Source organism: Neltuma alba, unplaced genomic scaffold (genome assembly GCF_004799145.2).
Source record: "Neltuma alba isolate B1F8T4 unplaced genomic scaffold, ASM479914v2 tig00005878_pilon, whole genome shotgun sequence".
NCBI classification, from domain to species: Eukaryota; Viridiplantae; Streptophyta; class Magnoliopsida; order Fabales; family Fabaceae; genus Neltuma; species Neltuma alba.
Window position 1 is genome coordinate 1 of NW_021634264.1, and position 14,286 is coordinate 14,286.

The 14,286-nt window shown below is 31.8% G+C and overlaps 2 protein-coding genes across 2 annotated transcripts; both read right to left on the reverse strand.

Annotated features, from left to right (window-relative positions):
* Positions 1-990: 990 nt before the first annotated feature.
* On the reverse strand, positions 991-6,261 carry LOC114748951 (D-xylose-proton symporter-like 2; the record flags this gene model as incomplete). Its single annotated transcript, XM_028937414.1, has 12 exons — positions 6,130-6,261; positions 5,481-5,578; positions 4,791-4,869; positions 4,008-4,067; positions 3,778-3,844; positions 3,566-3,690; positions 2,905-3,006; positions 2,329-2,697; positions 2,198-2,245; positions 2,018-2,080; positions 1,288-1,368; positions 991-1,091 (listed from the first exon to the last, which is right to left on the reverse strand). Coding segments are annotated over exons 1-12 (1,238 nt in total), but the record flags the coding sequence as incomplete, so codon positions are not given.
* A 3,544-nt stretch (positions 6,262-9,805) lies between these two features.
* LOC114748952 (CASP-like protein 4D1) lies at positions 9,806-13,484 on the reverse strand. Its single transcript, XM_028937415.1, has 3 exons — positions 13,324-13,484; positions 11,900-12,038; positions 9,806-10,075 (listed from the first exon to the last, which is right to left on the reverse strand). The coding sequence occupies exons 1-3, from the start codon at positions 13,482-13,484 to the stop codon at positions 9,875-9,877; spliced, it is 501 nt and encodes a 166-aa protein (XP_028793248.1). The 3' UTR covers positions 9,806-9,874.
* Positions 13,485-14,286: the final 802 nt, after the last annotated feature.

Here is a 14,286-nt window from a genome sequence, read left to right on the forward strand (position 1 = left end):
ATATTTGAGACTGGTAATTATCATTATGTTAAAACCAGGAAGGAAAGAAGGCATTACATTCGCATCAACCTGGGGAAGCAGTAGCCGCATGATCTTCCATGAGCAACAACTGGGCAATCTTTTGTTTGTGTGTGTGCTTGTGTTTCTTTGATAGTGGGCCCCCCCCGGGGGGGCACTCAAGACGATGATCCCTGGATTGTGACCATTGGTGCAGGAAGCTAACTCATCCGCAAAAGGTTGAGATTTAGCACAACCTTTCTTAGTTTCCCTTTGTGAGCAGCGAAGTGAGTTCTTTGTGAGCATTCACCATCAACATAGATGACTGCGTCCATTTCTCTTCTTATTTAATATCTATGAGGGTGAATGGAGATTGTATGATCCTTAGCTATTAGCCGGTTGTCACTAACAGCTATTTAACTAACAAAACTAGCATCCTTCAAACTGCACTTTCTCAAGTACGGCCTAGTTTTCTCTCAACTATTATTTCAATGTTCCCTGTATCAGCTACTGAAAACAGGACTGGAAAAACTGGAAGAGATCAGCTGCAACAAGAACTCGGCTGTTTAGATGCACACATATGCTTACGCTTTTACCATTTCTACTTGAAGTTTGCAATTTCAACAAAAATAATCCTTTTCATCGCACCACAATTGCGTATTAAACAGCTGGTTTTTATAATTATAATGAATCCAGGAAATCACTGAACAAAATTTTATTGGCAACAAATTAGTTCCCAAAGATGAATTTCCAAGATCTTATAGATCAATACATGCATAATGTCCAAATATCCCGTCAATTCTTGTTTCTTTCCCTTCATTTTGACTAACCAACTAACCTTCCCAAAGCCCTAATTTAATCAGTCATCATCATCATATAGTTATAAAGTAAGAGAAGCTAAACTGTTAAAGAATGAAAAATCGTAACAGGAATTGAAATGAACATAGTAATAATATAGGAGGACGTGTGTGTGGGTGTGTGATTTTTATATACCTGATAAAACCCCCCACATACAGCAGAAGACCAACTATCGCAATACTCAATGCATCATTCAGGAATAAGTAATATGAACCCAGAAGGAACAAGGATATAACCTGCCAATCAGCAAACACCGTTTATGAGTCCTAAAATGTAGAGGATTTCTAGCCTTTGAAAGTCTCATGCCTTGATCATTCCATTTCCTTTATTTATGGACAGTAGTCGCAACCAAGCATAAGGAAATAAATCCACAGATAGACAACAGAAAGCTTTGCAATCTCAGGAGATTGTCAATAAATCCACGGAATTTACCATCCCCGAAACTCCTCCAAGCAGTAAAGGTCTCCTTCCAAGACTATCCACAATGACAACAGCAGCAGCAGTCATAATTAACTACACAAACAAATGAAATGGAAACAGAGCTAAGTGCCTTCGTATGGACATTTGATCATAAACAAATGTGGAAGTGGGCAGGAGTGGAAGAGAGAAGAATCGTCCTTTGTCTTTGGTTGACTATAGATAGTAAAAAGAACCAGGTCCAGGTAGACAACCTTCGCTTTACATTTTTTATACAAGCTTTAAGCAAAAAAATATCTAATTCACCAACACAGTTTTACTTTGTTTCTAAAATTCAACAGGAAATTTATAGCTAAGAAGAAGTTTTAAACAAAAAAAAAAAAATCAAAACATTGAAAAAGCAGAGAGAATAAAGGAAAGGAAATGTCAAAAAATTTTGTTCCAGCATTCTTTTCTAGTTCTAGTTTCTGAAGATGAATTTTGCATGTACCCCCGGTCTCCCCACCCCCCCCCCCCCCAAAAAAAAAAAAAAAAAGAGCAAGTCTAAATCCTTTATAACACCTTAAAAGAACTCAATAACAAGTGACATGCATAAAAATTCATAGCTTATACCAACACATCATATATGGCTTAATAATTTAGCATGCTAAAAGAAACTTTATTCACACACTTCATGAGACTGTTAATAAAAGCATAAACATAAAATAGGATTTGAATTAACATGATAAAAGAACAATATGTCTACCTTTAGCAAGGCAAGGAGAATAGAGACTCGGGTAGCATCATGGGCCGCGGAGAATCCTGCACTCTACAAATACAAGGTTGAATTAAATTACAACAGAAGAATACTACTGTGATGACAGTGTAAAAGATAGGTTCTTTATTAATTGTCAGAGAGTTCACTCCAACTAGATTATCTTAATACCTGAAGGATTGATGCAGCATAATAAAGGACACTCGGTTGTCCAGTGATCTGTCATAAATTCCACTTTATAAGGACACCAATTGTAGTCATCTTCAATAATTTGTATTCTGTTTCGTAAGGAATATAATTACCTGCTGAAACAAGAGCAGTCCTGCACCAATCACAACAGCTTTGAAGCATTTTCCTTGAAAAATCTCTCCCATCGTGACTTCTTTCTCTTCACCTACATAATAAAGCTCACCCATAATCTCATCTACTAGCCGAGGAGCTGAGTCACCAATAGCTGGACCCCTAAGACGGTGCAAACAAAGAATTGCAGCCTCTCTTAAATGTTGGCCATTTCCCTTTTCTTGTATAGCACGTAATAGTAGCCATCTAGGAGAATGTGGAAGCCAACACATGCCAATTCCCATTATGACAGCTAATGGAGTACTAGCACCATACATATATCGCCAGCCAGAAACCATGTCAACAAGAATACTACCAAACCCAAAGCCTACCTGCAAAAGATTATAGACAGTTACCAAATGCAATGCAGGCAGATGTTTAGGAGGGGGGAAGTCTTTATGACAACATATCTAGAACAAGAGAAAAGAAGGGATGATGCAAGCCATCATAAAAGGTAATGTCATGGGAAAACATCATTACATATTTATATCAGGAAAAAAAGGGGTTGAAAATCCAAAGGGAAAAGACAACGAACTTACTATCATTCCAAGAACTATAAAGAACTCTTTGAGAGAAACTAATAGCCCTCGTATCTGTGTTGGAGCTGTCTCAGAAATATATATCGGAGCAGAATGCATCGCCTAAAAGAGATGAAAAATTGCATATCCTGCTTAGAATTACATAGACAGCATTAACACATATAAACACTTGTCTTTGAACATTCTTCCACACAAAATTGTATTTTAGAAAAAGAAGTATAATAACAAGTAGGGAGAATCTGTACACTACTCTTATATTTATGGGACAAGCCTATCCTCTGTATAACTTTTCTGAATAGTCAAATCACAATATATGTTTTATATCGAAAAGACTGCTAGAATATATCGATACCAATCAGGGGGAATAAAAAAAAAAAAAAAAAAAAGAAAAAGGGATATTAGCTAGATGAGAATTACTTCCTGATAACAAAGTAGATGGACCCAATTGCTCTTAGCGGAACATATATATGGGGTAGTTAGGGTATACTGTCACTGTTTAAAAAGGAATAGATCATCACAATAGCAAGGCACTATCTTTCTTCTCTGTGCATGACAAGCTTAGCATGCAGTTAGTATGAAGAATAAAAGACCGCATGTATAACCACATTATTTCTATTTCTATTTTACGAAGTAACAAATCAGCTATCAGCTACAAGCTTACCAGTCCAATCCCCATACCATACACAAAGCGTCCAACCACGACGATAGGAAAACCAACAGCTAGTGCAGTTATAAGTGCTCCAGCAAGATAAAGAGATGCCGCCAAAATCAATTCCCTCTTTCTACCTTCACATCCAATTTGTCACTTAAATTTACTAGGAAAGAAAAATTTGGAAAATGTACATAGCATTATTATTAAAATAGTCACATCACCTAAGAAGTCAGCAACATTGAAGGCCAGCACAGAGCCTGCCAAAGCCCCATATAATGATCCACTTGTCTGCAAAAGTTACCATAGCAATTGAAAGCAAAACATGAGTTCCAGTGCCTCATTCTCAGTTGTATAAAATAAAATAATGAGCAAATATATTGAATCACAAGGTAAAGAGAGAATCTAGCCACATCTATGGAAAGAACAAGCTTGGAATCAACTTTTAACTTACGATGAGACCTATTTCAACAAAAGTCAAGTTATACCATGATGTCCCACTTAAAGTTGGCGACTGCAGGAAAATACAAATAATAGTTAATTGAAAAGTGAAAAAAAAAAATTTATTTTTGTATTCATGATAACGCAATGAAGAAGGAAAAAAATTATAAACTGATGTGTGTTTTCATAATCTCTATATTAAGTTATTCTTAAAGATTAGTAAAAAAATAACTGAAAGCATAAAGTAGCATGATTGCCAAGAAACTTCTAACTTAAAACGCTAAATTAACATCTACGAAGAAGAAATACTACTTTAACCCATTCAGTATTGCAGGAATAATACTGATGTTTTCCTACACCTATTGGCCTATATATGAAAAGTGTCTTTTCTAATTATCACTCAAAACTAGAGTAGGCGAAGGCTCCATTAACTTTCTCGGGAAAAAAATAAAAATAAAAATGAAACTTTAATTTACTCTGGTCATTTCCCCTGCTGGCGTAGCATACAACACTGATTATTTTGCATATCTAGATAACAGCAAAGTTCTGCCAAATCAGCATGCTTCCTGCCACCATTTGATGCTTGAATATAAGGACCCTGAGGTATATCTTTCTTTCCTTTTATTTTATTTCTTCTTCTTCTTCTTTTTTTTTTTGGCTTTTTTTTTAAGAGCACTACAGCTAGGGATGATCCTCGTATATCAATAAAAAGCACAGACAATTACAGATGATATTTTACCAAATAAATATTCACAGAAACATTGAAAAATCATCTAGTCATGTTAAAAGACCATACCTGGATAGAAATTGTTGCACACGACGTGGCACCAATATCATAGCCATAAAGTAGCCCTCCAAATGCAGGGAAAAGAAATCTGAAATTTTAAATAAAACTCTTTAAGGAATGCTGGAAAAAGCTTTATGGGATTCTTTTATTTGCATCCATTTAATTCACTTGATTCGAGCATGAAGTCACGGTATGTCAACAGATGTTTCTTCTCTTGCATATCTTATGCCGTAGTTGGTTTTCTTGGCCTCTTTATGATGTTTGGCCAATGGTTATACTCAGGGCACACTATTCTTTAATATGCAGAAAGGTTGGAAAACCTTTTACGTTGATGCTGCCTTTCTTCTTTTGTTATAGTTTGCTTCCTTTTATAGTCCTTTAGAAGATGCTTCGTGAAAAAATCATTTACATTTTTAGGCAGGTAAAACACATGAAACATTGGGTACTAGGTGCATCAAATGAAATAGCTCAGCTGAACATAATGAAACCACAAAGATGTCATTAAATGAAGGGATATAAATGATAATAAATAGCTCGCTGTAGCTGCACACCTTCTCCTCATGCAAACATTTCCACCTTAAGGTAAAAAATTAACTGCAGACTTCAAATGTGGCCACTATTATTCATTACAGATTTGATCATACTTCATCCATAACTGATGTACACAGAATGATAATACCAATGCATGACAATACATACGGAAGGATTGCAGCATGGGCAGAATAGTATTCAGGTCCATGAATCCCGTGAAGAAGAGGCTCCCGAGCACCACCATTATCATGAGATGATGCAATTTCCTAATTAAAAAAGCAACAGGTCCCATAAAATATGAAGAACAGAAGCCACATAAAAGCAACAATGATTTTGATTTTTATTGGCATCAAAACAGCATGTTCCTTAATGTTCCTTTGCTCGTTCGTATTCAGTTTTCTAGTTAGAATATCAAACATGAGATGGTCTTCAAATAGGCTAGTTGTCCGTACTTTAATTTGACTTACTACTACTTGAGTTGGGTGTTTTAAGTTCATAGGTCTTTAATTCCTACATTACTTTCTAAACATCCAGAAAGAGCACAAAATTACTGAATGACACGCTTAAAACGAAGAAGACCAAAACGGAAGCGGGAAGATATGGAGCTCATTTGACGAGAAAAATAAAACTCTCTCTCTCTCTCTCTCAGAGTATGATTCAAGACAAGTTATGAGATTGTTATAAACCCAAATCCAATTTTCGACCACCTAATCCTCCAATCCAGTTGTTCAGAAACCAAACCAATCAACGAACATATTGAACACGAAAGATTCGAAAATAGAGTCGTTGCAGTGAGAGCATAGAAGAGGAGTGAAACCTTGTCGCGAGAGGAGAGACTTTTGCGCGGGATTTCAGACGCCATTGTTGTGGACTACAAAGGCTGAGAAGGACGCCCACCCAAATTGGCTCATCAAGGAGGAGGGAAAATGTCCCGATTATAAGATTATTTACGTAGAAGCCAATGGAGGGCCAACTGGAACAATGATTGATACTGCCTACGTCATATAATCAAGGTGTTATAATTAAGATGGGAGGTTGCATTTAGCCCTCCATTATTATTCTATTTATTTATAGGCCCAAAAAAAAAATATTTGCCATCAGAGGAAAATATTATCATTAGACAAAAGATCTAAAAGAAACAAATACAAGTATTTATTTAGGATCTGAAGTAAAACCTTCAAAATCAAGTATCAGATTGCAAAGTCAATAGAAGTTTCAAATACCCTGTAAAATTTCAGGTTTCATTTGAAATAACTTATAAACAGTTTCAATAGTAATTTATGAAAAATAAGATAAGTATGTGAAAAAAGTTTTGTCTCGATTTATATAAAATATGTTTATAAATATTTTTAATCGTGATTCAAAATAAAACCTTAACGACGCAATCAATTACTAAATTCGCTTCTTCTTCTTCTTTTCAAAAATGAAATAAAAATGTATGCTTTAAAGTATTGCAATTAAAATTTATAAACCCTGTAATTTTGTTAATGTGGTTAACATATCATCTCTCATTTCAAATATAAGACATTTTTACTAAATGCAAACATATAAAAAAAACAGTTAAATAGTGACATAATTTTGATTTTTTTCAAATTTCTCTTTCTTTGATTTTAGGGGAACAAACCATATTAATGAAAAAAATTAATTAACCCGAAAAATCCACAGAATGAATATATATACCAAGAGATTTTTCAAAACAGTCTCTCTTTTTTTTTCCTGAGATTGTAGACCATCCATAAACTCGGATATATTCAGATTAATTTTCTCAAATAAGCCACCTGAGAATGGGATGGGTTGGGGAGTAGATAAAGTTCAACCCAAATATTATTCAATATAAATCGTGTGACATACTGCATGTCATAAAATACAATAAAATTTAATAAAATTATTAATAGTTAAATAATGAGAAATAAATTGAAAAATTAATATATGGACAAAGAGAGAGAAGTTCAAAATTAAGTTTGGTTGTTTAAATTCTATATATGAATTGATCAATTTTCATTTGTGTTTATTAATATAAAATATATGGTAAGCCATACAATTCATAGGTCACGAACAATGTTTAGTCAAGAGAATAAAAATATTTGTCATACAAAAATATTCTTTAGTTTTTGAATTTCAAGAATTTATTTACCAGAATTCTCAGGAAGTTAGAGTCTTGAGAAAAAGTTTTGAAGCCTCTAGAAACCAGAAATAGACACATATAAATATCAACATAAAGAAGTTATTTGCGAAAACAGTATTTTTAAATTTCAAATAAATGTATGTGATAGGCGTTAATTATAAAAATACAAAATAATAGTAAGAATGAATTTGGAACAAAAATTAAAAAAATTAAAAAGAAAAAGAACTTATTAAACAGGGAAAAACGGTAGCCGCAGAATGAATCGTTGGAGTGTGGTTTCAGCCGCATTGTGTGACTCAGGGCCGTAAGCGGGAGGGCACAAGCTGCTTTTCCATGCTAAGTGGATTGGCGGACACATCAGATGTTGATTGAGCACATGGGGTTTGCCGTGGGCCCCCTTCACGTTCAGACAAACACAAAAAAAACAACGGAGGCAAGGAAACTTTTTTGACACGTTTTTTTTTTGTTCAAATATTTCATAATAAATACTTATTTCGACGTTTAATACTACCTCCGATTCTTAATATAGGATCTTATTTGATTTTTATTTGATAATAAATATAAGACTTTAATCCACTTTGTCTCTAATATTTATGTATTTTTTCCAAAATAATCCTTCAAATAGTAGTATGTATAACCAATACATTTGATTAGCAAGGATATTTTAGTAAAGACCATTATTTATGACAAATAATTAATTTAAATTTTTCCTTAATCTCTTCAAATTAGTCAATTAGCTCTTATAATTAGGACCAGAAGTAATATAAGAATTAGTTTGACATTAATTTCATCTTAAATATAAGTTATCAATTTATTTTATCTCTCATATTTATCTATTCTTTTCCAAATAGTTCTTAAAGTAGTTGTACATATTAAAGGCTTTATCAAATAATAGTTTTAATTAATATACATAATTAGTAAGGATATTTTAAGAAAGATAACACATATTTATTACAAATACTAATAACTAATTTAACAAATTTCTTAATTTACTCAAATAAGTGAATTAGTTTTATATTAAAAATTAGAAGTAGTATATAATATACCTCATATCCTAGAGCCTCACACTTTTAAGTAAAAGATTTATTTAGATTCAAGACTAATAGGTAATATAAGAACGCACCGTGGACTTCTCGAAAGGTTTTAATACTAGCCATGAGACTTTCTCCATACACACCATTATGGATCAAACCTATTGACTAGATGTTTGGGAAGCCTAGCTACATGCCAACAGTGCTAAGCCTCATGGTTAGGTCCCAGGATTTTTATAAGATTCCGTTTAAGATTGTTCAAACATAAATGCAATTTTATTAATTTTACCCCTAACTAATTGCATTCTCTTTTCTTGGGAAAAATTTAATCAAATTTCTTATATTTATTATGTTAAATTCTCCAATCACACATTATCGAGTGTCCTTTTTGTTTCATATAGATTTATAATTAAATACTATTATATGTTAATATTTTAAAAATAGAACATATAATTATGTGTGATTGAAAAACTTGACATAATGAATATAATTGACTTGACGTAAATATCGTCATTTTTTATCATGTATTCTCTTTCATGTTATTTTTTTTTCACTTGTCTCTTATTTATAAGGGTATATTTTAAAGAAAACAAGTACATTCTTTAAGTTCTTATTACTTCTAACTAATATTAACTTTAAATCATGTAATTTGATTATTTAAATTTTATAAAAACAAATGCAGGTAATGCCACCAAATATTTTTTACACTGCTGGGACTCTAGACCTTTGACCACGCTTGTACAATCCAGCCATTTTTCTCACCTCAATACATTCTTGCCATTTAAATCATAGCTCTATCAAAGACACATCAAGAAAATAGCAGTAGCTACTATTTAAGCACAGGTCTCAAATTTGAGCATGTGTAAAAATAAAAAACACCTGAAAAAGAATTATTTTTAATTAGACCTGATAATACTTAAATCTGACTCTGTCAAATAGCCATATAAAAAACATAACAATCTACGAGACAATAAAAATTGGAATAAAATTATATATTCATATATAAATTTAACGAGATGATATATATTAAAATAAAAAATTCTATCTATCTTATACATAAGATCAGTGAAGAGAATCACACACACATATGTATAAGGTTAGCAGCAAATACACACACGTATATATATATGGTACAATATTCAAAAAGGGTTACCTGATTACATGAGCCAATCCAAACTTTAAAAATATCAAATCTGTGAAATGTTACCAACTCACGCCAATCTTTATTTTTCTCCGTCTCCCTAGCATTAGGGATGATCTAAATCCTATATGAACTTTTCACCCCAAAAAAAAATCCTATATGAACTTTATTGATTTTTTTTTACAAGAGTTATTTCCAAAACACCTATAAAATCTTTTACTTTGAAACATTAAAGGACTCAAATTCATACAACCAAAGATAAATATTATTTGGGCAATTCATAAGAAGAGTAAATAGATGCTACAGCAGAACAAATGAATGCTATGAGAAGTAAGCTAGCAGATGCATTTGCTTTAGCAAAGAAGTCATTGAGGTTTAAATTCAGTGTGTCATCAAATATTCTGTGCACATCCTGAGATGCCCCAAATCCTGCTGCTGCACCTGTCGCTAACAGATATGATATTATCTGTCCAAATTAAAACAAATTATCAGTAAATTAAGAATATTTCTTATACTCGTAAATCTATATTTTTATTTATTATATTATGAATTAATATAACAGTAATATCCGTTGATATTAAAAAAAGAAAAAGAAAAAAGAAGGAAATCCTCTTACAACTGCTTAGAATGAATCAAGTCATGTGATGTGGTTTCTGTTTATTGACATTTTGACCTCAATTCCATACGAAGAAGTCGTCCAAATTGAGATGAATTGGTCCTTCACAATCACTAATCCTATGCTTGGACTTTGGATGGGAAAAAAAATTAGAGGGGAAAGAATACTATAAGAAAAGATTTTTTAAACCATTTTTGGAATTTTTTTGGGGAAAATAACAAAAGGAACCTTAAACATAGAAAATTTCAAAAAGAGCAATTAACACTTCAAAATGACAAAAAAAGGAAAAAGCCTGAATTGGAATTATGAAAATGTAGGAAAATAACCAATATGTCCTTATATGACCAAGATGTTGCTTTAAGTTATATTGTTGTTGTTTTCAGTTTTCAATTTACAAGTTATATCCTAATGACAGGTTTTGTTTACCAACTTAGAACTTGTCATTTTCAGTTTTAATGTTGTTAATTCGAATTCAATTGTTGTTATTTTCTCTTCACTACATGATTTTTCTAATTCACACAAGGACATATTAGTTATTTCCCCACATTTTCATAATTATAATTCAGGCTTCCCTTCTTTTTATTTTTGTTATTTTGAAGTGTTAACTGCCTCTTTTTGGAATTTTCTATATTCAAACTTCTTTCTTAACCAATTTTCCCTTGTATTCTCTCCTCCAATTTTCCTCCCATGACCTAAAGAAAAACACCTTTAAAAAAAAAAAAAAGCTAGAAGAACCTCCCTTTCTTTCATAAATTTGGATCCTTTCAATTGATTTCTTTCAATGGAGGATTATTAACTACTACCTCTTATTCTAATTATGAGACCCCGTTTGTAAACTAAATGATATCTTATACTCCTCCGGTCCTTAATATAGGATCCAATTCTTGAGTTGGTTTGGTCCTAAATATAAGACTCATTTCTCATATTTTTAATTTTCTCTAAATTACCCCTATGGATACTCCCCCAACCATAATCAAGTAGAAGAGGGAGAGGGGGTATTAAAAAAGATGATTATGGTGTTTTAGAAAAATGTGTCACTTTTCTTATAATTAACTAATTACCTAACTTCCTTAATCTAATCAAATTAGTTAAATGGGTCTTATATTAACGACCGGAGGAGTATTATCTTTTATCCTAAATATAAGAAGAGCTAGTTGACTAATTTGAATATATTAAGGAAATAAGTTAAGTTAGTTATTTGTAATAGATAAATGTTGTCTTTCCTAAAATATCCTTGCTAATTAAGTTTGTTGGTTAGAACTATTATTATTAGAAGGACTATTTCGAGAAAAAATAAATAAATATGAAAACAAAGTAGATTGAGGTCTTATATTTAGAACCAAAATAAAAATCAAACGAGGTCTTATATTAATGACCGGAAGTAGTAATTAGGACCAGATGCAGTATTATTTTTTGTCTTAAATATAAAATTCACTTCATAGTATAATTTTTACTGTAAAGTGGATCTTATATTTATAATTGGAGGTTATACTAGATTGTGATTGAACCGGGGAGACGTGTGAGTCACTATTAAAGACTTCTGCTTGTTTTTCTAAAATAAATTTGTAACACACCTCATGTGTTATAATTAGCTCTTCTATTTAGAACTGTTGAACGGGAGGCAGTATTTAATAACTTTCAATTAATAATATACTATAGTTAATAAATGAATACCTTGTCAGCGTAGAAATTAAAAATGTAGGCAATATCGCCCTTGAACAGGGCGTCTGATCCTGAGACGAGGCCGAAGATGGAAAATGAGGTTTGGACGAGGCTATACGCCAACCCAATCACTATTATCGCCAGCATGTATCTGCATTTTTTATAATTTGCCAATATTTGATATCTGATTAATACATACTCATATATTTTTTTCATTCGCTAATTCAACAACGACAGATGTTCTTATTTTCAATTTTGACCACATTTTTCAGAAATTCTTTAATAGTGTGGTCCCCTTATTGATTAAGTGTGTTCACATCAATTAAAACTATATACTACTTCTAGTCCTAAATATAAAAGCTAGTTGACTAATTTGAATATATTAAGAAAACAAGTTAAGTTAATTATTTATAATACATATGTCTTGTTTTTCCTAAAATATCTTTGTAAATCAAGTTTGTTGGCTAGAACTACTATTATTAGAAGGACTATCTTGAAAAAAAATGGATAAATATGATAGATAAAATGGATTAGGGTCTTATATTTAGGATCAAAATAAAAGTCAAACGATGTCTTATATTAAGGACCGGAGGTAATAAATAACTAAAGACCACTGAAACAATTCCTTCCAAAAAAAATTATTTCTTGAATGGAATTTTTTTATTAGAAAGTATCTTGTCATTGGCTGTTCAATGAAAAACATTAGGCTTGTTCTTCTGCCCTAGCAACAGAAACAAAAATTGTTTCATGTTCACGTACATTAAAAAGAAATTAACCTTGCTTTGTTTTCTTACAAAGTCCATTAAAAGGACTACTAGTACAAAAACATTAAACTTGTTCTAAATGATTCTTTTAGAGTGATCCAATCACCAATATAATTGAACAAATAAAATTACTAAATTATAAATATGATAGGCTATTATTTTTTTAAAAAAATTGAAAACAATAACTTGGGAGAAAGATATTAAAATCTGACCAATCAATCAAATCCAAAACTCTTAACAGAACTAGTTATGAAGCGGGCAACCCAAGCTGAATTTCAGTATCATGTCAGCTATACAAACATGTAGATTAATGGGTAAAATAACATACGGCACCTTGATTTTATTTTTCATGTGTATCTAGCACCATGATCTTGTTTATGGTACATTTAGCACTCTCATGTTATTTTTTTGATGCTATATCACCCGAATCTTTATGATACTAGATGTAATATAAGTAAGATTATAGTGTTGGATGTATCAAAAAATAACATTAGGATGTTGGATGTACCATAAATAAGAGTATGGTGCTATATGCACCTAAAAAATGAGGCTGGGGTGCTGAATGCTATTTTATCCGGAAAAAATTTAAAGATACAGGTAATTCTCAAATTAATTAAAGTCAGTAATATCAGATATATAATTGATAATAATATTGGAAATTGATGCTCTTACCTGAAAGAGTGAAAATCGGTGAACTTGAATTTAACTGCAGCTACAGTTTGAGTTGTTACAGCGATGAGGATGAGTGCTATCAATAAGAACACTGAGGTTAGAACCCTAAGAAGGAGAAGACAGCTTCTTCTCACTGTCGAATTCGATGGAAAGCTTTCCATTTCCAATCTCAATAAGCTAAGAGTCAACTATTCCTCCTCTTCTTTTTCTTCTCAGCTGATCTTGTGCCTGTTCGCAAGAGCAACTTCTCCCTCTTTTTGCATTGCAAAAGTCTTAATTATAGTTAAGGTCTTCGTTTACTTGAATATTTAATACTAGTATATCAGGCAAGGGTTGGTGGGCGGACGTATAAATTAATATTCATGATAAATATAATAAGAATGGTTTGCTTTAATATGCTGGTATACGTTAACGTTGTTGATTTGCTTGCTTGTAACTTCTTCTAAAAGGCTTTGTTTAATTTTTTAAGAGAAAAGCTTGGTAGGTTTAAACTTCTGTTTATGTTTGAATGCCTACTGGAAGAAGTGTTCACATTTAATATCAGATAGTACCTCGAATAAAATTATCTCTAATAGGAGGATACCTATGCTTTAACTGAAAAAAATTTGACCTCGTATCAAGGTACAAGAATCAAATGGTTATTGAAACCGATGGGGTTACTGATTTAAGGTTAACGGTTTTGCATATCATGATTAAAATAATATAATTTAATTAAAAATAAAAATAATCATATATAATTATAAAAGAATTATTTTAATAGAAAAATAAGGGATTAATCATCAAGTGAACGAAACATTTATTCATAAATAGATATAGGTGCATCTAGCACCTCATCTTTTTTCTCAAATGCATCTAGCATTTGATCTTTTTTATGATATATCTAGTATTCTAATTTAATTTTATTTTTCGTACATCCATTATCTTGATATTATTTTTTTAGTTACATGTAACACCCTAATCTTT